Source organism: Marmota monax, unplaced genomic scaffold, assembly GCF_021218885.2.
Source record: "Marmota monax isolate L192 unplaced genomic scaffold, Marmota_monax_Labrador192_F-V1.1 WCK01_AAM20220418_F8-fsc00044, whole genome shotgun sequence".
Taxonomy (NCBI): Eukaryota; Metazoa; Chordata; class Mammalia; order Rodentia; family Sciuridae; genus Marmota; species Marmota monax.
Window position 1 is genome coordinate 2561215 of NW_026695198.1, and position 25223 is coordinate 2586437.

Here is a 25223-nt window from a genome sequence, read left to right on the forward strand (position 1 = left end):
CATATCACTATTCATTTATTCATCATGATCTTGATTGAAACTCATGCTATAAAACTTGCATTATTAAAAAAAAACAAAACTGCATTATTGAAGAAGTTTCTTTCTTTAGTGCTTCAGCAAAATCAGCTGACTGCTGTCCCTGAAAGTTTAGGAGATTCTTATGACCAGTGTAAATCTACATCATATACAACCACAAAAATGGGAAATTTTACTCCATGAAGGTATGATATATCGAAATACATTCTACTATCATGTATAATTAAAAAGAACAACTAAAAATTAAAATTAAAAAAAGAGAAAGTTTAGGAGATTCTTTAAACAATTTAATGCTTTATAGCTGCAAACTTCAACAGATATCACATCCAGGGCTCCCATCCTTCCCAAGTTCTGCCAAGGATATTAGGGTCTGTTGCCTGGTCAATCAAGCATTTCACTTGAGTCTCTTCTGAAAGGCCACTGTCTGGCTCTCGGGCACGAATGTTGTGATCTTTGCTTCCCCGAGCTACAGCTGTGTAATCCCCAAAGGCAGGAAACTTCTCATGGCCCAGAAGTAACTCATCACTGGAAAAAAGATTAAACAAATATGAAAACATAGATTGTTTTTCCTTTGTTGCTTGCATTCCTAGCTATCCCATCCAAACATTTTCTCATCACTTACAAATTTTTTTCTATCCTCATAACCTTGAAGTCAAAGGTTGGATGTGCAGGGAAATAAAACATAAATAATGTCACTATTATAATTCGTTTGCAAGTTTTTGTACAATCACACTGTCTTTTCTCCTGGATACAGAGAATTGCTGGGTCAAATAAATACTCTCTTTAACTTTCCAATTAACTCAGACTGTTTCCCACAGCAAAACCACCATTTCCCTCTCCCACTAGCAGTGTATGAGATTCCAGTTTCTGTACATTCTTACCCAAACTTGTTACATACCGTTTTATAACCACCTTAGTGGGTATGAAGTAGTATCTCATTTGCATTTTCCTGATGACTAGTTATGCTGAACATTTTTTCATAGTACATTATCTGTAGAGAAATGTCTGTTTGATTCCTTTGGCCATTTTAAAATTGGGCTATTTGTCTTTTTATTATTGGGTTTGAGGAGTTTTAAATGGATATTAGATATAAATCCTTTGTCAATAAATGACTTAAAAGTATTTTCTCCCATTCTGTGGATTGTCATTTTAGGGTTTTTTTTTTTTTCTTTTTGCTGAGTTGATAATTAACCCAGAGGGTTGTGCCATGCCAAGTTAAGTGCTTAACACTACTCTGTCTCACCGGCCCTCGTCTCACTTTCTTGATAATAACATCTGAAGCACAAAGTTCTGAATGTTGATGAAGTGCTTTTGGTGTCATACCTAACATGTTAAATGTCAGTCAAATTCAAGATCATGAAAAAACAATTTTGGGGGGTGAGTACCAGGGATTAAACTCAGGGACACTTGACTACTGAGCCATATCCCCAGCCCTATTTTGTATTTTATTTAGAGGCAGTGTCTGAGTGTCTTAGCACCTTGCTTTTGCTGAGGCTGGCTTTGAACTCTCAGTCTTCCTGTCTCACTCTCCTGAGCCACTGGGATTACAGACGTGTGCCACCTGGCCTGGCAAGGTAATGAACGCTGACCCATGTTTTCTCTAAGCATTTTATATCGCTGACTCTCACACTGAGGTCTTTGATCTATTTTGAATTATTTTTGTAGATGGTATGAAACAGGGATCGAACTTCACTCTTTTGCCAGTACCACCTGCTGGAAAGACTACTTGTCATCTGTTCAACATGTTGAACCAGGTATGATGGCACATACCTGTAATCCCAGTGATTTAGGAGGATGAGGTAGAAGAATAGCAAGTTAAAAGCTAGCTTCAGCAATTTAACAAGACCTGGTCTCAAAATAAAAAATAAAAAGGGTAAGAGATGTAACCCAGTGGGTAAAGCACCCTGAGTTCAATCATTAGTACCAAAACAAAACAAGCGGACCAACAAAAACCCCAAAACAATCCTTGAAATGAAGGAAACAATAAACCAAATGAAAAACTCAACAGAAGGCATCACAAACAGACTAGATCACTTGGAAGGCAGAATGTCAGACAATGAAGACAAAGTATACAATCTGGAAAATAAAGTTGACCATGTAGTGAAGATGGTAAGAAACTATGAACAGAAATCCAAGAATTATGGGACAATATCAAAAGACCAAATCTAAGAGTTAATGGGATAGAGGAAGGCACAGAGATTCTAACCAAACAAATGCACAATCTCTTCAATGAGATAATTTCAGAAAATTTCCCAAACATGAAGAAAGAATTGGAAAATCAAATACAAGAGGCTTACAGAACACCAAATATGCAAAATTACAACAGGTCTACACCAAGGCACATTATACTGACAATGCCTAGCATAGAGAATAAGGAGAATCTTAAAGGCTGCAAGAGAGAGGAATCAGATCACATATAGGGGGAGAGCAATTTGGATCTCAGTAGATTTTTTTAACCCAGACCCTCAAATCAAGGAGACACTGGAATAACATATACCAAACTCTGAAAGAAAACGTAGGCCAACCAAGAATCTTATATCCAGCCAAATTAAGCTTCAGATTTGATGACAAAATAAAAATCTTTCATGATAAACAAAAGTTGAAATAATTAACAGCAAGAAAGCCTGTACTGGGCTAGGATTGTGACTCAGAGGCAGAGCGCTCCCTTCGCATGCCAGAGGCACTGGGTTTGATCCTCAGCATCACATAAAAATGAAATGAAGATATTGTGTCCACCTATAACTAAAAAAAAATACTAGAAATAAAGAAAGAAAGAAATAGAGAAAGAAAGAAAGAAAGCAAGCCTGCACTACAGAGCATCTGCTGCAAAATATTCCAGGAGGAGGAAATGAAACACAACAACGAAAATCAGCAAGGGGAGGAACTACACTAAAGGAAAGGCCAATCAAAGGAGAAACCAAGTTAAAGACCAAAAATAAACCAAAATGTCCTGAAATACAAATCATATTTCAATAATAACCCCGAATATTAATAGCCTAAACTCATCAATTAAAAGATACAGACTGACAGACTGGATTTTAAAAAAAGACCCAACAATATGCTGCCTTCAAGAGACTCATCTCCCAGGAAAAGACATCCACAGACTGAAGGTGAAAGGGTGGGAAAAAATGTACCACTCACATGGACCATGTATATAAGCAGGGGTTTCCATCATCATATCAGATAAAGTGGACTTCAAATCAAAGCTAGCAAAAAGGGATAAAGAAGGACATTTCATACTGCTAAAAGGATTCATACATCAACAAGACATAACAATCATAAATATCTATGCCCCAAACAATGGGGCATCTATTTATGTCAAACAAACTCTCCTTAAATACAAGAACCAAACAGACCACAACACAATAATACTGGGTGACTTAAATACACCTCTCTCACCACCAGATAGATCTTCCAAACAAAAACTAACCAAAGAAACTATAGAACTCAATAATACAATCAATAATTTGCACTTTTTAAAATACATTTATTTTTCAGTTTTAGGTGGACACAATATCTTTATTTTCATGTGATGCCGAGAATTGAACCCAGTGCCTCACGCACGCTAGGTGAGCATGCTACCACTATAATTTGCACTTTAACAGACATATACAGAATATCCATCCATCAATGAGAGAATACACTTTCTTCTCAAGAGCACATGGATTCTTCTCCAAAACAGACCATATGTTATGCCACAAAGCAAGTCTTAGCAAATACAAAAAAATAGAGATACCTACATTCTATCAGACCATAATGGAATGAAATTAGAAATCAATGATAAAATTAAAAAGAGAAGCTACTCCAACACCTGGAGACTAAACAGTATGCTACTGAATGACACATGGATAACAGAAGACATCAGGGGAAAGGTTTTAAAAAAAATTCTTAGAGGTAAATGAGAACTCCAATACAACTTATCAAAATCTCTGGGATACTATGAAGGTAGTGCTAATAAGAGGAAAGTTCATTGCATGGAGTTCATTCATTACAAGAAGAAAAAGTCAACAAAATAAATGATCTGACATTACAGCTCAAAGCCCTAGAAAAAGAACAAACCAATACCAAAAGCAGCAGAAAACAGGAAATAATTGAAATCAGGGCAGAAATCAATAACATTGAAACTAAAGAAACAATTCAAAAAACTGACAAAACAAAAAGCTAGTTCTTTGAATATACTGACAAACCCTTAGCCACTCTAATGAAAAAAAGAAGGGAGAAAATTCAAATTACTAAAATTTGTGATGAAAAAGGAAATATCATGAAAGACACTATTGAAATACAGAAAACAATTAGAAACTATTTTGAAAATTTATACTCCAGTAAAACAGAAAATCTCGAAGACACCAACAAATTTATAGAGGCATCTGATCAACCCAAACTGAGTCAAGAGGACGTACACAATTTAAACAGATCAATTTTTTTAATATTTATTTTTTAGAAGTAGTTGGATACATTACCTTTATTTTGTTTATTTATTTTTATGTGGTGCTGAGGATCGAACCCAGGGCCTCGCACATGCTAGACAAGTGCTCTACCACTGAGCCACAGCCCCAGCTCCTAAATATATCAATTTCAAGCAAGGAAACAGAAGATGCCATCAAAAGCCTACCAACCAAGAATACCCCAGGACCAGACAGATTCACAGCTGAGTTCTACAAAACCTACAAAGAAGAATTAATACCAATACTCCTCAAGTTATTCCATGAAATAGAAAAGGAAAGGAACCCTTTGTTTTTTTTAGAGAATACTAAAGGGAGCCGATACCAAAACCAGGCAGAGGCATATCAAGGAAAAAAAAAATTAAAACCAATATCCCTTATGAACATTTATGCAAAAAATTCTGGCAAACTGCATACAAAAACATATTAAAAATATTGCATCATGATCAAGAGGGGTTCATTCCAGGGAGGCAAGTTTGGTTCAACATATAACTAACTCATCACATCAATAAAATTAAAGATAAGAATCATATGATTGTATCAACTGATGCAGAGAAAGCATGACAAAATAAAGCACCCTTTCATGTTCAAAACACGAGAAAAACTAGGGTACTACAAACATACCTCAACATTGTAAAAGCTATCTATGCTAAACCCAAGGCCAACATTATTCTAAATGGAGAAAAATTGAAAGCATTCCCTCTAAAAACTGGAACAAGACAGGGATGCCCTCTGTCACCACTTCTATTTAACATAGTCCTTGAAACTCTAATCAGAGCAATTAGACGAAAGAAATTAAAGGGATATGGTCAGGAAAAGAAGAACTCAATCTATCATTATTTGATGATGACATGATTCTACACTTAGAGGAGAATTAATTAATGAATTAAGCAAAGTAGCAGGATATAAAATCAATACCCATAAATCAAATGCATTTCTATACATCAGTGATGAATCCTTTCAAAGACAAATTAGGAAAACTACCCCATCACAATAGCCTCAAAACAACAACAACAAATTGGGAATCAACTAACAAAAGAAGTAAAAGAACTCTACAGTGAAAACTGCAGAACACTAAAGAAAGAAATTGAAGAAGATCTTAGAAGATGGAAAGATCTCCCACGTGCTAGGTTAGGCAGAATTAACACTGTCAACATGGCCATGCTACCCAAAGTGCTATACAGATTCAATGTGATTGCAATTAAAATTCCAACATCATTCCTTATAGAAATAGAAAAAGCAATCATGAAATTCATTTGAAAAATTAAGAGACCCAGAATAGCCAAACAATCCTTAGCAAGAAGAGTGAAGCAGGAGGCATCACAATACCAGACCTTAAACTATACTACAAAGTTACAATAACAAAAATGGCATGGCACAAAAATAGACATATAGACTAATGGTACAGAACAGAAGACACAGAGACAAAACCACATAAATACAGTTATTGCATATTAGACAAAGGCACCAAAAACATACAGTCGAGAAAAGACAGCCTCTTCAATAAATGACGCTGGGAGAACTGGAAATCCATATACAGCAAAATAAAACTAAACCCCTCTCTCTCCATGCAGAAAACTCAACTCAAAGCGGATCAATGACCTAGGAATTAGTTCAGAGACCCTGCGCCTAATAGAGGAAAAAGTATGTCCAAATCTTTAACATATTGGATTAGTTCCTGAGTTCCTTAACTAGACTCCTAAAGCACAAGAAATAAAATCAGGAATTAATAAATGGGATGGACTCAAACTAAAAAGCTTCTTCTCAGCAAAAGAAACAATCAATGAGATGAACAGAGAGCCTACATTTTGGGAGCAAATTTTTGCCGCACACACCTCAGATAGAGCACTAATCTCCAGGATATATGAAGAACTCAAAAAACTTGACACCAAAAAAAAAAACAAAACAAAACAAAAAAACCTACCCAATCAATAAATGGACTAGGGAGCTGAACAGACAACTTCTCAGAAGAAGGGATACATTCGATCAACAAATATGAAAAAATATTCAACATCTCTAGTAATTAGAGAAATGCAAATCAAAACTACTCTAAGATTTTATTTCACTTTAATCAGAATGGCAGCTATCAAGAATACAAACAAAAATAAGTGTTGGTGAGGATGTGGGGAAAAAGGTATACTCATACATTGCTGGTGGGATTGCAAATTGGTGCAACTACTATGGAAAGTAGTATAGAGATTCCTTTAAAAACTTGGAATGGAACCACCATTTGACCCAGCTATCCCACTCCTTGGTATATACCCAAAGGACTTAAAATCAGCATACTATAGTAATGCAGCTACATCAATCTTCATAACAGCTCAATTCACAATAGCTAAACCGTGGAAGCAAAGTAGATACCCTTCAACAGATGAATGAATAAAGAAACTGTAGTATATATACACAACAGAATACTATTCAGCATTAAAAGAGAATAAAATTATGATATTTGCAGGTAAATGAATGGAGTTGGAGAATATCATGCTAAGCAAAGTAAGCCAATCCCAAAAAACCAAGGCCGAATGTTCTCTCTGATAAGTGGATGCTGATCCAAAACGGGGAGGGGGGAGGCATGGGGAAAATGGAGGAACTTTGGGCAAAGGGGAGAGAGGGTAGGGAGGATGCATGGGGGCAGGAAAGATGGTGGAATGAGATGGACATCATTACCCTAGGTACAAGTATGACTGTACAAATGGTGTGATGCTACATTGTGTACAACCATAGAAATGTAAAGTTGTGGTGCAGTTACGTACAATGAATCGAAATGCATTCTGCTGTCAGATATACCTAATTAAAATAAATAAATTAATTATCAAACAAAACAAAATAAAACAAAACAAAATGTTAAACCAGTTGTGGTGGCACACACTTATAATCCCAGCTACTTGGGAGGCTGAGGCAGGAGGATTTCAAGTTTGAGGCCAGCTTGGGCAACTCAGGAAGTCCCTGCCTCAAAGTAAAATAAAAAGGGCTAGGACATAGTTCTGTGGTAGAATGCCTTTGGGTTCAACCCCAGTACCACAAAATCAATAAACAAAGCAAAACAACAAACTGACCACAGACTGCCATTTACTTCTATTTAATTGTGAAGTTTAATTTCATTTCCTAGAAATAATCTCTATAAATATTATTTGCTTCAGACCTTAGTTAAGAAAAAAATTTAAGAGCCAATCTACCTAGGTGCTATGCCCATTAGGGCCAAATGGGTTCAATGCTCCAAAAAAGGACAAAAGCAAATTTAAACCCCAAATCTCTCTTCTGGCACCATCTAAGAATATGCCTTCTGATCCTCATATTGATAGGTTATTCCAGGCACTAACCTGAAGCCCAAAGACTGTGCAGAGAACAGGCTCAGGCACACAGGTTTGAGTCACAGGCCTCTCCTGGCTTTGGAGGAGTCACCTCTCTAACCCTGGCTTTCCTCATTTATAAAGTGAGGATAGTCACACTACTCCCAAAGGCCTAAAGTTCTTGGCACTTTGTACCTACAATGATTCTTTAAGAAATGGTAATATATTGGTATTACCCGTCTCCCCCCAATAACAATCTTACCAAGTAATAACTGCAGGATTGGCACCTGCTAACTTTCTCTTAGCATAACATATCTTCTGCTGAGGATACCAATTTTTTTTAGTTATATTTATTTCTTGAATCCATGATCCTCCTTTTTTCAGCATTTTTTGTTCAAAATTCTGAAGAAAAAGAACATGATTTCTCTGCTATAACAGTATATAGAATATAGAACAGTATATATTTCTCTGCTATAACATTAAATCAAGTAATGAACTTAACAAGTGCAACTGGGAACCTATAACATTTTAACAGTGGCATACATTTTAGTGACTTGAGGTGCTGCTGCAGGGAGGTAGGAGATATCACTCCCTAGGAAGGATGAGCACCACAGGCTTCATTCTTCCGGGGCTATGTCCTGGATAACCACTGAGGTTAAGATAGCACTATCTGACTTCATGATCCATGAAAGCTTCACATGGAACAATTTTTAAAATTAAAAGTGGTGCCAGAGAGAAACTGGACCCACCATCACCAATGGGTCTGTAATCTCACACCCAGTAGGAAATAAACTCAATTTAAGCAACAGTTTTCTCCAAGTAAGGATTTTGCCTCTTATCTAGTTTTCTGGCTGAATGGCCCCAAATGTTAATTTTGAGAAATGCAGTACAAAATAACATAGATACTTTAGCAAACAAACTTGATACATTTTCACCATAAAACAGACACCATGTCACATACTGTGACACTGGTAAAAGGAAAAAGCACTTATAAAACTAAACCTACCTTCCAATCAAACGAGGGCTCTCTTACAAACACATCCATGGTGTTAATAAGCAGGTCTGCCTCTGCACGGAAGGCCCTCAGGGCATGTATCATGACACTGTACATGAGGCCCATTTCTTTCATTGGTAACAGCAGATTGATAAATTGGCGGGTTAGACGGAAAGGCACCAACTCAGGGACTGGCAGAAACTAAACAAGAGAAAAAATAGACATGTAAAATGCAGAATATATTAACTAGATATCTCAAAATAACAAACATTAATGAAATGTCTTCTCAAATAAACTATTTGCTTTTAGTATGACTACAAACTCCTCTTTTTTTGAAATAAGCTACCCACATGAATTCCTGGGCCCAATGGTAATCCACTCAACTTGCACCACGATCACAAAGCCAGAGTCCGTGTGGAGCAACATATAACCCACAGAGATTTATAAGTCTCATCAACAACACTCAGAGGCTAGTGGCGGAGAAAAGATCTGTATCACATTTTGCGCAAGACATTTTGATTATAGATCTTCATAAAACTTCTACAGAGTCGTCCTAAACAGGAATGCATTTTACTCCTGTCTCTGATCACATCTCCTATGACCTGCCTAAACAAGCCTGAAGCTAGGATGAGATTATATATTACTTCAAAAATGTCAGATTCAACTATCATGACGGAACCAACTTAACAAGCCATTTCTTCTTTAAACTATCTACTACTTGAGGTGTTGCTAAATTACATGGATTCTAAAATAGCCAACAAGATAAGGCAAACACACCTGGGTAGCTGATCCAAATGCATGTCCAAAGTCAATTCCAATCATGCTGCCTGTCTCCATCGTTATCAAGAAATTGTTCAGGTGTCTGTCTCCAATCCCGAGAAGCCAGTGGCTGACACACAGCAGAGCGTGGGAGCTGGCAAAGTGGGAGCGAAGAGCCAGGAAGGCCTCGGGGCCTGTGCTCATCTTCATGAAGGCCCTCCTAGGACAGAGAAGAGCCCTGGGTGATCTTTGTTTTGCACTACAGTGTTCATGAAATCACAAGTACACTTACTTTAAGAGACTGGCAGGTACTTTACTTTCTCTTTTTCTGAAAGCCATGACTGTTTCTGTACGGTTGGCTCTCCTATGATTTAATAATGGTAAAAGTCTTATTAGAACAAATTTTTCATGACTTGAAATTTAAAGTTTTGTTTACACTGAAGCTTAAAAATCAAATAACTAGATTTTGATGATCTAAAGCAAAACTTTCTAAGGATAAAAAGTAAATATGCAACTTTGAGAAGAACTAGATGATACAAAAGAAAATCAAAACAGAACTCACTTATACATTAGCGCATATGCTCCAGCATCATGTTTTCCGGACATTTTCTTAAGCCAGTCTTTATATTCCATCACTGGTGCTCTGGAATCACTAACAAGTACGAAAAAGGGAATTGGAATCAGGGAGATATTTAGCATAACATGATTTTAAAGGCACAAATCACCAAGAATTCATTAAAAAATAGGGAAGAGGGAGGAAAAAAAGTAAAGGTGACTTTTAATCACATTTACTTATTATTTTAGTTTTATGATTAGGGATGGAAGGCAGGTATGCTCTACCACTGAGCATACCATCCTGATCTACCATCCCCATTCCTTTTCAAATTTTTATTTTGAGATAGGTCTTGCTAAGTTGCTGAGGCTGGCCTCAAAATTATGATCTTCCTGCCCCAGCCTCCCAAGTTGCTGGGATTACAGGCATGCACCACCACACCTGGCAATCATACTTAATATTATATTAACACCAAACCCATTTTACTGTGGATCTAGACTTTCAATATGCCATTATTCATTTTTAATTACTCCAAAGAAACCCAAGAAATTTCCTATCAGAGTTTTAGAATCTTGGGCCTCCTCGACAAAAACACTTAAAGTTTAGCTTATCTTATTCTCTGTATGAAGTGGGAAATTTATTGCATCTGTTTTCTGCCTGAACTTTTACTACAAAGTTAAATTCACAAATAGACTACTCCCCTTTAACTTAAACCTCTCCTCATATATTCTTTCTTTTGAGACAGTCTTACTATGTTGTCTTACTAGTTGGGCTCGAAATCCTGGGCTGAAACAAGCCTCCTGCTCAGTCCCCAATAGCTGGGACTATAGGTGGAGCCACTGTGCTGGCTTTCTTCTCCTAGCTACCCTCAGCCCACATCCTGTGGTACTGGGATGGAACCCAGGTGCACTTTACTACTAAACTTCAACCCAGCCCTTTTCTTTATTTTCTTATTTTATGACAGGGTCTTGCTAAGTTGCCCAGGATAGATTTGAACCTATGATCCTTCTGCCTTAGCTTAAGTCACTGGAATTACAGGTATGTGCCACTATTCCTGGCTCTTCTCCTAGTTTTAAAAGACATGAAAATCTTTAGGTTGAAAACTGCAATATGGGGCTGGGGCTACGGTTCAGTGGCAGAGCACTTGCCTAGCATGAGTGAAGCATTGGGTTCGATCCTCAGCACCACATAAAAATAAAAACAAAATAAAGGCATTCTGTCCATCTAAAACTACAAAAAAAAAAAAAAAAAAAAAAAAAAAAATTAACCCACCCCCCCCCCCCGGAAAATTCTTATCAAGACAAAAACAGCAGCCAGTATATGCCTGTAAGTTACTCAAGCTAACGCAGGAGGATCACAAACCTGGGAAATTTAGTGAGACCCTATCTCAAATAAAATAAAAAGGGTTCAAAGATAGAGTGCTTGCCTAGTATGCCCGATACCCTGGGTTCCAATTCCTAGTAACAAACATCAATAACTTAATAATAGGATGTTGGAATTGCCTTTAAAAAAAGGTAGTCAGAAGGTGGGCACAGTGGGGCACACCTGTCATCCCAGTGGCTCAGGAGGCTGAAGCAGGAGGATCCTGAGTTCAAAGACAATCTCAGCAACTTAGCAAGATGCTAAGCAACTCAGTGAGACCTTGTCTCTAACTAAGATATAAAATAGGGCTGGAGATGTGGCTCAGTGGTTGAGTGCCCCTGAGTTCAATCCCCAGTACAAAAAAAAAGGTAGTCAGAAGTAAATTTATACCATCCTTATGTGAAAATACTTTGAACTCACTGATACCCATGTTCACTGTCTGCTATTCCACTGAACTACCCCATCTTACCAAAGGAGACTGGAAAGCACAGGAAGGGTGAGTCTGGAGTTCACAATACTGAGAGTCAGGACTTCAGTGCCAGACTGAGACCTAGAATTCCTTTCTTCTTCTTCTTCTTTTTTTTTTTGGTGGTATGGGATCAAACCCAGGGCTACTTTACCAGTGAGCTACATCTCCACTCCTTTTATTAATTCTGAAACAGTTTCCAAATTACCCAGGCTGGCCTCAAACTTGAGATCCTTCAACCTCTGTTTCCTGAGATGTAGGTATGTCCCACCAAGCCTGGCCAGAGACCAAGAATTTCTGATGGCAGGAAGCAGTGTTCGTCAGCTTTCCTGTCTTCCAAAGAAAGGAGAAGTGATTCTAGGCAAAAAATTCAAATGTGTGGAATCAAGAGGTGGTAGGGTTCAATCATTAGCATCGAAGGAAGAAAAAAAAAGTTGGCAAATGATGACCTATTTACTATGGGAATGTGAGTTTGATGAAAATATGCTTAATTTTATGTGTGTTAGAAACTGACTGATAAAAAATATTGCATCTGTTTAATTACATTCGGGAAAGAATTATAACACAAAGAAGAGAAATAGGCCTTGCAGCCATTCTTAGCCATTTCCTCTTTATCCCACAGCTTGTCACCAAAACCTGCCAATTCTACCTATAACATATCTTTCATCATGTTGTCCTTATTTTCCTTTAGAAAAAAAAAAACAAAAAAGTTTTAAAACCTTCTGATTAGAAAATATAAGTTTGCTGCAGAATAATTAGAAAACAAGTAAAAGGTTACAGAAAAAGTAAAAGTATACATATTATGATACAGAATGAATCAGGAATAATTCCAGCTAGGCCACTTAGAGGCTGGATGACTAAGGATGAGTTATTTAACCTCTCTGGACCTCAACTTTCTCATTTGTACAGAAGTGATAATACTCATCTTGTAGACTGTTGAAAAATAAATGAGTTCACATACATTAGGAACTGAGACTAGTGCCTGCCTAGTACACAGAAAATAAGTGTTAGCTGTTGATTTTATTTATTCATTTATTTCTTTCCAGATTTTTCTTTGTTAAAAAGTACACAACTATAATCCCAGATATTCAGGAGGCTGAGATAGGAGGATCACAAGTTTGAGGCCAAAATAAGCATTTGAAAAAAGGAGAGGGAAGGTTGAGTATGTAGCTCAGTGTTCAATTCCCAGTACCACAAAAAAAAAATTTTCCCCCCAAAGCTAATACTTAAAAAAAAAAAAAAAAAAAAGGGCTGTTGTAAAATAATACAATTACCGTTTAGTATCTTGTACTCAATCTAGCTTATTCACCCAGCCATAGGCAGAGTAAGGGTACGGATATAGCAGCACCAATTACAAGGGGAACAAGAGGTAGAGGAAACTACACTTGAAACCACACTACTAAGGAAGAAAGGACTGTTTGAGTAAAAGCAGTCTGGAGGGCAGGTAGCACTAACGAAGGAGCAGTCAGCTTCACACTACCTCAAATAAGCCATTTTCTCCTCTTGTGACATGTTATTCAAAAGAAAGTCCTTCAAGGTAAATGTATTTTCAATCCATTCAATTAATCCTAATCTGAAAAGGAAAATGAAAAGTTTGTAAATAAATGCAAACCTGAATTGCTCTTTCTGCCCTAGAAAAAAATGTGTGGAGAATCAAAGCAAAACAGATTCCTCACATTCATTCTGAACTTACTTTCCCTACAGAGGTCAGCAAGTGTTTAAGTGCAGTCTAGTGCTCTGTCTGTGGGGTCCAAGGGACCAACCTGTCTAGCCACCCCCATGCCCACCTCTGAACAGACACAAGAGCCCAGCCCAGGGCAGAATCCTACATGTGCTTGGGCCGCACCTGGAGGTCATGGGCACCACACGGTATGTTCTTAACTGCATGTTTCTCTGACTGCAGGCAGAATCCTGGGAGAGGATGACATTCATGACTTCGAAGAGCTGCTCAATGCGCTGGTCCTGCCGAAGGTCCTCACCACCTTTTACAAGGAATGGGTACTCCCTTTCATCATGGCCTCGGATGATGATGCGCTTTGGTTTTCTTATAGAAGCCATTACTTTTACCTTTAAAAATAAAGGATTTTTGTTTTGTTTTACAAGAGACAAGGTTTCACTATTGCTGCCCAAAGTCAAGGTACCCTTGCCTCAGCCTCTCCAGTAGCTGGGACTATAGGTATGTGCCAGTGCACCCAGCAAAAAATACCTTCGTAGGTTTTTGTTTTGTTTGTTTGTGAGTGAAATCTTATTTTATTTTTTTGAGATGGAATATTACTGTGCTGTACAGGCTGGTCTTTATATTGTGAGCTCTCATTATCCTCTTGCCTCAGTCTCCCAAGTTGCTGGGACTACAGGCACAAGCCTGAAGGCAAAAAACATGTTTTAAGTACAATCTATGATCTAGGCCCATCATATCATCAGAAGTGGAAAAGTTACATGCATTCCTCAGAAACCTCCCCCTGAATACCGGGTGAGGTGACAAGAACAAAGAACCTGGGCCAGCAGACTTTAGAGGCCAGTGAAATATTTCTGTTATTTGTTTGTGCCCGAATGCTGTCCAACAGAAATCTAATATTCTTGGTTACAAATAATTGCATAGAGTTGTGGGTGTCCGTTGCAACAATGATATTCAACATGGAAACTTTTTATAATAAGTTAATTCTCCACATATTTAAAAAGGATACACATACAGTAAAATCTTTTGAGTTTACTATATCCTTACACATAATTGATGTTGAAACACTGAGGAAATTAAGAAAATGAGTCTCTGATTTTCAAAAAAAAATCAGAAATCTCCATACAATTTGAGAACAGCATGGAAAATTAATTGTCCCTTCCTTAGTGGGGGCAAACACGTTATTCTCACACACGTTATTCTCATTACAAGCCACTGGGCTGGGGCCGTAACTCAGTGGCAGAGCGCTTGCTTAGCATGTGTGAGACACTGGGTTTGATCCTTAGCCCTGCATAAAAAACTAAACAAACAAAGCATGCTGTCCATCTACAACTATTAAAAAAAAATAATAATTAAAAAAAGAGTTACAAACCGCGCACTAAGAGTCCCCATTATAGTGACAGGAGTTGCAAACCCTCACACTTACCCGCTCATCAAACCCAGAGATCCGTGCGTGGTATTCAGGCAGTGGCTTTCCCCTGCCATCATACTGACCTAAAACAAATCACAGAGCCTGCTTAGAATAGCTTGTTACAGAGCTTTGTATTTTAAAATGTATCTGCTGATCTAATAAAATGCTAATCTACTGTGATAAATTTTTTTTGGCGGCGGGGGGGGGGGGGTTTACTGGGTATTGAACCTAGGGGTGCTTAACCACTGAGCCACAACCCCAGCCTTTTTTAATGTTTTATTTAGAGACAGGGTCTTGTTGAGATGCTAAGTGCCTCACTAATCTGCTGAGGCTGGCTTTGAACTTGCAATGCTCTTGCCTCAGCATCCCAAGTGTTGGGATTACAGGCATGTGCCACACTGTGCCTGGCAAAGATGGACTTTTTTAAAAAATGCTATTACTTCTTAATGGAAGTTAGCCTCCTATTCTAAATGACAAATTCCAAATAGAAAGATTAGTGTACTGAACTGGAACTCTTATCTCAAGGTAGATCAGTGGTAAGTGAGGAGGCTTATCCTCAGTTGCTCAGTTGTTAATAAAAGCAAAGAAAATCTCCAAATGTTTTTCCTTGTATTCCCTGTAATGAGAATATGAGTAATCGGATTAAAACATTTTTTGCTCTTGCAAATTCCAGTATGAAAAACTTCAGATGTACTACATTTCCTCTCAAAAATCATGCCTTGTTCACATCTGGTTCACCTGCTGTATGTCTCCGTGTCATGATCCTTTTTCCTGCAGGTAAGTCATTTATCATTAACTGGTCCTTTAAACAGTATCAGCATGTATGTCCCAGAAGGGACCTGCTTCTATACCTGTGTTATGTTTCTGAAGAAAAGTTACTCAAGAGCAAAGGTGGGTATACTCAGAGGTAATTAGTAAATGAAAATCTGAACACTTGTTATAGATTTTCCTAATATGAAAAATATGTGAAATTTTAAAATCCTTTAAAGAGAGAGTTGGGGGGCAACTACCAAGATCCTGATATCACTACTTAGAAACCGAGTTTTTGTCATGTTGCTGTTCTTAAGTTTGATTTTGTACCTGGGGGTTTTAACTCACCAGGAATCTCCAGCTCATTTCTCAGGAACTCCACTTTGAACTCACTCATCCAGGGAGAGCACTCTTTCAGATTCCCAGGTGGCTTTGTGTCTCTTCTCATTTTTAAAAGCAGAGAGTTGGTGATGTCATTGAAGTCACTGAGTTTCATTCTAGGTAGTTTAGAACCTTTTTTCCCAAAGTGTTCATCAAATTCTTTCCCAAAGGCCTAAAATTAATAATCTGTTACAAAGACTCATGTTTGGTTTGAATTTAGGAAAAGGCTCTAAGCTTATGAATTTTTATAAGGGCTCAATTACATAGGTTTATTCTGTGCTTTTAAGATGTACAGTTTTACTTTTCCAGAATATTTTAATACTCTAAAACATCTGGAGCCTGCCTTTTGTTGGTAACTTGTCCTTAGAAAGGTCATGGTTATAATGACTTGTAGCTATAAATTCTAAATTCTTGCAGTTATATGCTAATGAGGGCTGTAAAAACTTGGCAAGGTCAGGCTGGAGCTGGAGCTCGGTGGCAGAGCGCTTGCCTAGTACATGTGAGGCTCTGGGTGCGATCCTTATCTCCACATAAAAATAAATAAATAAAATAAAGGCATGCTGTCCATCTACAACTATCAAAAAATTAAAACAAAAACTTGGCAAGGTCAATTAATTTCTTTGTGTCCACTGTCTAGTTCTGGGTCTACAGCATTACAATGACACAAATAATTAGGAATAATGTTAAAAACAATAAAATTAAGGGAGTAATTCAACAAAAATGAAAAGCCCACGATTCTTTATTTAAGCTGAAGAGAAAAATAGACAAAAAAGTAAGAGAAGGCTACTTTTCTTGGTAAAAATCTTTCATGATACTATTTTGGATGATAACATGAGTATAAATTTATTTAGATAATCTTTAGTTCTAAAAGCAATTATTATTAGAAATTCTACAACTTTGAATATATCAATTCTTTCTTTATATTAGTCTTACTCAAATATTTGAATGATAATCCTGATATCAAATAAAAAAAAAGAAACAAGATTATTACTAACAATAACTTAATAGTTGTCAAGATTTACCCAATTTAGAACTAATTAACAACATAAATCTGGTATACATGAAATAAAAGTTCTATTTTAAGATAATCCATAACAGGAAAATTAACACATACATATATATGTATATATATATATGTATTTATGACGTCTTTAATCTATAAATGGATTAAAATATAGAAATAATCTACCATTCTTAGAATACATGGAAAGATTAGCTATTTCCCAAAATTTAACTAGCAATCATATATTTGAAAGGCCTAATGCCCTTAAGGACCCTCTAAAGTGAAACCTGAGTCACTTACTTCATTTTGGCAGGTTTTAGTTTAAATTAATGAAAAATATTTGTTAATTTGGAAGAAGGTATAAAGTTCTGAATAAGTTTTCCAATACACTAGAAATTTGACTCCAAAGAATCTCATGTCTGCTACGAACAACAGGCATATTTCTGCCACACTGTTGGTGTACCCAGGAGAGGGCTATTGCAGCTATGCTCACAGCAGCTGGGGAAAATAATGGTCTGCTTTGATAGATTTTTGGGGCAGAGTCTTATTGTGTCCAGCATGCAGGGAAAGAAGGTAGACAAGAATTCAAAGACATAACCTGCACTCTTTACTGGAGGCCTAATAGAATTTTTCCAAATGAGGTCGTTCTCAGCCTGGCAGAGGAAATAGGGTACTGGAGGGCAGGACAGGCTGTAGAAAAGAGGAGCTGCTAAAACGAAACCCTTTCACAAGGGTGCCCTAGATCCTATGAGGTGAGGAGACCCAAGTCTAATTTGCAATCTGATGTTCTCATTGATTTTGGGTAAGTTGCCCACTCTTCAGCTCCAGCTTCTTTTATTTAGAACATGGTTCAACAAACCATAGAATGTAAGCCATTATTTTATCCAGCCTACTTGCCAAAGCACCCTCTGGAGCTGCCTTTGCATGATATGATGACAACAGATACAAGTTCTGGTAATGGACTCGTATGGCCTGCAAATTCAAAACCTGGGTCTTTACAGAGTAAGTGTGTGGGCCACGGGTACAGCAAGAAACAAAACTTGACACACTTTTCCAAATTCCATATTCTACAATATTACAATAATTTTATTGGTGCTAACCTATTAGTTTTAAGTACAATTTATTACTTCATTTAATTACACTTCCTGTTCTGAGACCCTTGCATATCTAAGGATCAGCAACACACACCAGTCACAATGTACAGCCTAAAATATGTCCTTAAATTACAGGAGTTCATAGCATTATCTTCACTTTTAAAATGTATTCCTGGTCACAATTAGGCCACAGATAATTCTTTATGTCCCTACATTTGTACCTTTAACTCCAAGTACCCCAACTAGGAATGACTCACCAAAAACAATATCCATTTATCAAGTGAGAAAGCAAAAAGGGGAGGATCAGTTAAAGACCAAAGTGTTTTTCTACTGCTGAGGATGGTCACAAGAACTGAAAAGACACCTCCCCTCAAGAATCTGTCCAAGGATATGAAGAGCAGCACTATGTGTAAGAAGCTGAGAAGTGGAAGTACCCCGAGTGTCCATTAACTGATGAAGAAAAGTCAAGCAAAATGCAGCGTACTCACACAGTGGAACAACATCTGGCCATCAAAACAAAACAAAAATCACAAAGCACTGATGCATACTGCAATGTGGCTGAACTCTGAAAACATCAGGCCACGTGAAAAAAGCCAGTGACACATTGTGTGATTCCATTCATGTGAAAGGTCCAAAAGAGGCCACTCCTTACCTATGGAAAGTAGTTCAGTGGCTGCCAAGAGCTGGCAAGAGTAGGAAATGGGGAGTAATTGCAAATGGGTTGGGGTTACTTTCTGTGCTGATGAAAATGTTCTAAGATTGAAGTGATGTCACAACTCTGTAAATATACTTAAAACTTCTCCAGTGTACACTTTATTTATTTATTTTTTTTAAATATTTATTTCTTTTAGTTATTGGCGGACACAACATCTTTGGTTTTTTTTTTTGTATGTGGTTCTGAGGATCGAACCCGGGCCGCACGCATGCCAGGCGAGCGCGCTACCGCTTGAGCTACATCCCCAGCCCTCTCCAGTGTACACTTTAAATGGCTGAATTGTGGGTTATATGAATAACATTCTAAAAAAGCAGTTATCAAAAAAATATATATATAAAAGATAAAGATCTTTCTTTACATTGTAGACTGGACTTCAGGACTCTGCCAATGTGAATGCCAGGTCTTTTCCTTTAAGGCCTTAAACTTCTTGAGGTTTAATAAATTCAAGTAGTCTGACAAAGATTTAGGGGGAAGTCAGTGTGATGAATGGCAGAAGGGAGGTGTAAGTAACATATGCAAAAGAGGAAGGAGCACCCGGTTCTTCTTAGACCCTCAGGAGGAAAAAGGATGCGGAAGGATCCTTTTCCATCCTTGTCGCTAGGGATGAGTCTCTAGAAGACCAGACAGAGAAAGACCGGGGTGAGGGGCCTGTGTAGTTGGCCACATCAAGGCCTCCTGTATATGATTCCCTATGAGCAAAGGTGTATTTTCCTTCCAGCTCTAGAACAAATTTGAAAATAGATCTCCCTTATACTCGCATAGCATTTTATAAGCAGTTATTTGTCATACAACCCTCTGCCCTTAGGAACTTGATCTGTCCCTGTGAACAATCTCAATTACCCACAAGCCTGTGACCTGAAAAAATGCTGGGCACAGTATTTTATCAATTCATGTTAAATACAAACATTTCCTTTTTATTTATTTTTTGATACTGAGGATTAAACCCAGGGGTGCTTTACCATATCCCTAGCCCTTTTATTTATTTATTTTTTAATTTTGAGACAGGATCTTGCTAAGTTGCTTAAGGCCTTGCCAAGTTGCTGAGACTGGTCTTTAACTTGTGATCCTCCTGCCACGGTCTCCTGAGTTACCAGGATTACATATGTGTCACCACTCTCAGCACAAATATTTTCTTGATCCAATAGTCAAATCATTCTGAGAATTAAAACACTAATCTTTGGATCAAAGAATTTGAGCATGAATAATTGAATTAATAGAATCTATCAGTACCTCACAGAAAGTACCAGATTAAAGGAAGATTACAAATTCAACAGGTAATTTAAGATCAGAATTGTTAGCAAGCCATCAAGTTTGAATACTGATCTTCCTGATGCTTCTGCTACCAGCAAGGCCACCGTGTCCAACCATACCTGGATAAACCTCCTTCGAAAGGGACCCAGGCCTGGAGCTCGCAGGTCACCCAAAGCTGCATACATCTTCTCATACAGTTTTTCAATTTTTTTTTTATTTACAGGGCTCTTTTCTAGTTCATCTTTTATTTCAGCAACCCAGTCCTGGGGAAAAGGAGAGAGAAAAGAGAGAAAAGATTTATGAATCAAGCTAGACTTCAAGTAAGTTTTACCCTAGTTCTTTTTTTTTTTTGTGCCAAAAGCTGTTGTATTACCTTAAAGAGCAGATCAGGATTAGAGAGCTGGTCGAGGGCATTAATAAAGTCTTGAATCACTCCACCTTGATCCAACATATTTTTGATTCTATGAAAACAAAGATACAAAATTTAGGTAACTGAACATCTTCCAATGATCAAGGCCTATTTTATCTATTTATAGAAATATACTTATATATGTTTGCATATATTTATATATGCACTTAAAATATATATTTATAATATGTACAATTTATGTTATGCAATCATATATAACTATTTAATGTACCATATATGTACAAATAAAAACCAACAGTCAAATAAAAACCAACAAATAAAAAACAGTCTAGGGAAAGGAAGAATTTCAGAATTCCATCAAATATTAGATGAAGTATAAAGTGTCTATCAAGAGGTGAGGTTCTTAAAAAGCAAACTTTCTTGCAATGGGTGTGAACATTTTGATGTATGATTTTTTAAAAAATATATATATTTTTAGTTATAGATGAACATAATACCTTTATTTTGTTCATTTAGGTTTTTGTGTGTGTGTGTGTGTGTGTGCATAGTGCTGGGCATCAAACCCAGTGCCTCACACATGCTAGGCAAGCGCTCTACCACTGAGCCACAACCCCAGCCCCTGATGTTTGAAATTTGACATATACATTTTCTGAAGTTATCAAAGAAAAAGTTACCTTCTAGATGCATTTTCAAATATTTTCCTTTTCTTTTTTCTTTCTTTCTTTTTTTTGTGGGATTGAACTCTACCACTGAGCTATATCCCTAGCCCTTTCTATTATTATTTTGAGACAGAGTCTTACTAAATTTTGTTTTGAAGCTGGCCTTAACTTTTATCCTCCTGCCTTAGCCTTCTGAGTCAGTGGAATTACAGGCACTTGCCACCATCGCCTGGCTCTTATCTTCAATCCCTTCATGGTAGACCTCAGAGATGGTGTGGTTGGCAGGCAATATGTGCACAAATCATGGCAGATGCTGGGTCTTGCTGTGTCTCACTCCTATTCTTCCCCAAATCAACACCCAAAATAATGAGGCAAACCAGCTCCTGACAAAAAAATAGCTCGACAGAGAATGCATCTAGAATGCCATGCACCTATGAAGTATTTTTGTGAAAGTCACACCATTGCACTTTATGTCAATGGTCTTTACTAATAAATGGATTGAAGAAGTGAAAGGATGATCCTTTAGGTTGTCTACTGAGACTGAATTATAAAAGGGGCTGTCTTGTATATTTTAAATTAAAGGATGATTTCAAGAATTAATTGCAAAAGCATCTCATCTAGTCTGTCTCAACCAACAGATTATTAGCTATGAGCACAAGAGTGGTATGCTTCATGAACAGCACCTAAAATGAAATTTATTTAAAAACATATAGAAATTCTATAACAAGTATGATATCTAAAAAAGATATATTCAACAAATGTGTAAGGTTTTCTATGCTTTGAGGACAGCCTGAAGTCATCTAAAGACAAACCTAAGTTTCCAGGTGTTTGCTTTTACCACACATTTTTTTTGTACCCTGCAGTATTTGATTAACCCTGTAACATCACCTTGCCACAAACTGTTTATTCTTATGACCAGCAGATGTATCTTCAAAGGAATAGCTTTCGCTACTTATTATAAACGGATAAACGATTGCCTGTGGGTAGCTACTGGCAATCTCTTCCACAGTGTGCTGAACTGCGACAGCTTCCTCTTTGTCCAATAATGCCACCATGTGGCTGATCCAGCCAATGAATTGCCAGCAAGGAATGGAAGAAATCTAAAACACAGAGAGCTATAAGTTAATAAACAAAACATTTAACATCGCCTTACCGTAATGCTAAAGTATATTCAATAAAAAAATAATACATATATAATGTCTCCTATCCTTTGGCCCTCTCTGAGATGACCACTGGATTCTTATAGATATTCCTGGGCATGTGCAGGCAAATTCTTTGCTTCCAAGAATGGAATCATACTAGATAGTTCACTGCTGTGTTTTCTTAGATTTACATCATTCCTTCTAATAGCTGTATAGTATTTTATTTATCTACTTCTCAGTAATAAATATTTAGGGCGTTTTCCAATTTTTTGATATTACAATTTATACAATAAAGGAGATATCTGCATACATATCTATTTATATTTGTGTTACACATCTGTACAAGTACAGAAGTAAAATCACAGGGTGAACATTAACAATTATAATACATATTGCTAGAAAATACAAAAGGATATTTCTAATTTTTATTTCTAAACATATTAGACTGGTTTCCAAAAATTTTATGAGTATTGGACACAATGAACTTTTTAAAAACACTGTCAGTCTGAAAAGTGAACAATATCTAACTTAAATGTTGATGGTTCGGGCTGGGATTATGGCTCAGTGGCAGAGCGCTTGTCTTGCCACCTGTGGGGCACCGGGTTTGATCCTCAGCACCACATATAAATAAATAAACAAAATAAAAATATTGTGTCCATGTATAACTAAGAAAAATTAAAAAAAAATGTTCATGGCTCATTATCAGTAAAGCCAAACACTCCATGTTCACCTACCTTACATAGTTAATCATGCATGCATTTCCTTTGAATATACTGGCCTATTGTGGTCACTTATATCAAAGATTAGAGATGTCAGCACCTCTCATGTGTTGCAGATATTTTTCTTGTACCTTTTTTTTAACCTTGTACACGGCATTCAACATTTTTTGTTTTGTTTTGTTTTTGTGTGTGTGTGTGTGTGTGTGTGTGTGTAAGCACCAAAGGATTTTCCTTTGTGGCTTCTGGCTTTTATCTCTTTATACCTATATCATTTAAAAAAAAAAGTGTACATGTTTTCCTTGAATGCTTTTAAGGTATTATTTTTAAGGTAAAATCTAATGTACTTAGAACACTAGAGGAACTTGAAGAAGCTTCATAGCTGTGTGGGCAAACTGAAGACACAGCAGTATGTGTGAGGATACCAGGAGTCAGTCCACATACCTCAGAGAGGTTTGGCTCCCTCACAAATGTCTACCAGGTGTCAGAGTAACACTGACTGATATGCCATTTATTCCCTCACAAATTCAAAATTGTTTTTATCATATGTAAAGAAATATTATTTTTGCAGAAAACTATCACAAGCCATCCATGGGTTGCATGTAGGTCACTGCACATCAAAGCCTAGTGGATAGAAATATCTGGTTATCTGGGAATAACCAGTGGACACTTTCTCTAGTCAATTGCTCAGAGACATCATGAATTTCCATCCTTCTCTGCCATGGCCCACACAGCACCTGAAATGAGTGTGACCTGCCAAGATGCCAATTAACCTGCTGACTATAAGACATCAAGAAGCCAGACTCCACTCTTGAAACCTTGGATTCCTTCACTCATGCCTGAAGGCCTTGAGCCCTGCTGGAAAGTGTGCTGCCAGTAGGCACTGCACGTAATGGGAAGTGGGATGCACTTTAAGTAAACCAACAGAGCCATCTTTCCTTTGTCTAGTTCCAGTTCCCAGGTGAACTAGATCTATCAGGGGCTCTGCTTTTTGTAAATCCATTTCTGACTATTTGTGTTTTGTTCTTCACTAATTATTTGAGACTTGAAGAAGAACCTCCCCAATGAGACACTGGCTGTCGGCCCCTTTAGAAAACCAAAATTATAATAAAATTATTTAACTATTTGCTCACTTATCCTTAAGAAAAACACATATATGCTATGTTTCTGGATTTAATTTAATCTCCTATTTAAGACCTATTGGAAAAGTCTACTTTCAGTAGCCACAGTAAATAGAGAGAGCAGTTAGAGCCCTGACAGACAAATTGGGCCCAACAGCTCAGAGATCAACACTGAATTTTTAAAAAATATTTATTTTTTAGTTTTAGGTGGATACAATATCTTTATTTTATTTTTATGTGGTGCTGAGGATCAAACCTAGTGCCTCACATGTGCTAAGTGAGCGCTCTACCACTTGAGCCACAACCCCAGGCCCCCAACACTGGATTCTTTTGTTTTTGTGGTGCTGGTGATGAAATCCAAAGCAGTGTGCATGCCAGGCAAGTATTCTACCACCAAGCTACATCCCCAATTCCAGAGGTCAGTACTACTTAAAAACTCCCTATGCAAAGCTAATAGAGTACCAGATCAACCTTTCTGAATTTACATTTTCAAAATAAAGCTTGGCTCTAACATTTTCTAGTTATACATCTGTACAAATCTTCAGGAGCCTCTCAGATAGCCTACACTTTTGCAGATTGATCCTACCCTGCACACAGAGAATGCCCACAGAATAGGAGCACAGCCAGCAGGTGCAACCCCAGGTAAACCAAGGGCCAAGCAGCCTGCTCCCCTTCACACACTCTGCTCTATACCCACATTTAAACCTCTCACTCATGCCTGAAGGCCTTGGGTCCTGATGGAAATTGTGCTGCCGATAGGCACTACACGAAGTGGGATGCACAATGAAACTAAGTTGTTCTCCCTGGGCTAAAGATAACTGATCATGCTGGGCCTGGTGGCACACGCCTGTAATCTCAGTGACTCAAGAGGCTAAGATAAGGCAGGAGAATTCCAAGTTTGAGACCAGGCTCAGCAACTTAGAGAGACCCTGTCTCAAAATAAAAAATAAAAAAACTGGGGGGATGTAGCTTAGTGGTAAAGCATCCCTGGGTTTAATCCCCAGTAACAAAACCAAAAACAAATAAAAAATAA

At 37.4% G+C, this 25223-nt stretch overlaps 1 protein-coding gene across 4 annotated transcripts in view; it reads right to left on the reverse strand.

The window, feature by feature from the left end:
* Nucleotides 1-301: 301 nt before the first annotated feature.
* The window catches only part of Prkdc (protein kinase, DNA-activated, catalytic subunit), a 175861-nt gene continuing 150939 nt past the window's right edge, over nucleotides 302-25223 (reverse strand). For 3 of the 4 annotated variants that reach the window (XM_058574014.1, XM_046428525.2, XM_046428524.2), the window contains 13 exons: nucleotides 22100-22311; nucleotides 20556-20643; nucleotides 20302-20445; nucleotides 16087-16291; nucleotides 15004-15071; nucleotides 13749-13969; nucleotides 13383-13475; nucleotides 10084-10173; nucleotides 9814-9885; nucleotides 9540-9741; nucleotides 8775-8963; nucleotides 8031-8170; nucleotides 302-561 (listed from right to left, as the gene is read on the reverse strand). In XM_058574014.1, coding sequence (XP_058429997.1) covers nucleotides 357-561; nucleotides 8031-8170; nucleotides 8775-8963; nucleotides 9540-9741; nucleotides 9814-9885; nucleotides 10084-10173; nucleotides 13383-13475; nucleotides 13749-13969; nucleotides 15004-15071; nucleotides 16087-16291; nucleotides 20302-20445; nucleotides 20556-20643; nucleotides 22100-22311 — 1929 coding nt within the window. In that variant the 3' untranslated portion in view covers nucleotides 302-356. Of the gene's footprint in view, nucleotides 562-8030; nucleotides 8171-8774; nucleotides 8964-9539; nucleotides 9742-9813; nucleotides 9886-10083; nucleotides 10174-13382; nucleotides 13476-13748; nucleotides 13970-15003; nucleotides 15072-16086; nucleotides 16306-20301; nucleotides 20446-20555; nucleotides 20644-22099; nucleotides 22312-25223 lie in introns of those variants that run through there. The other variant, XM_046428526.2, reaches the window with a different exon arrangement.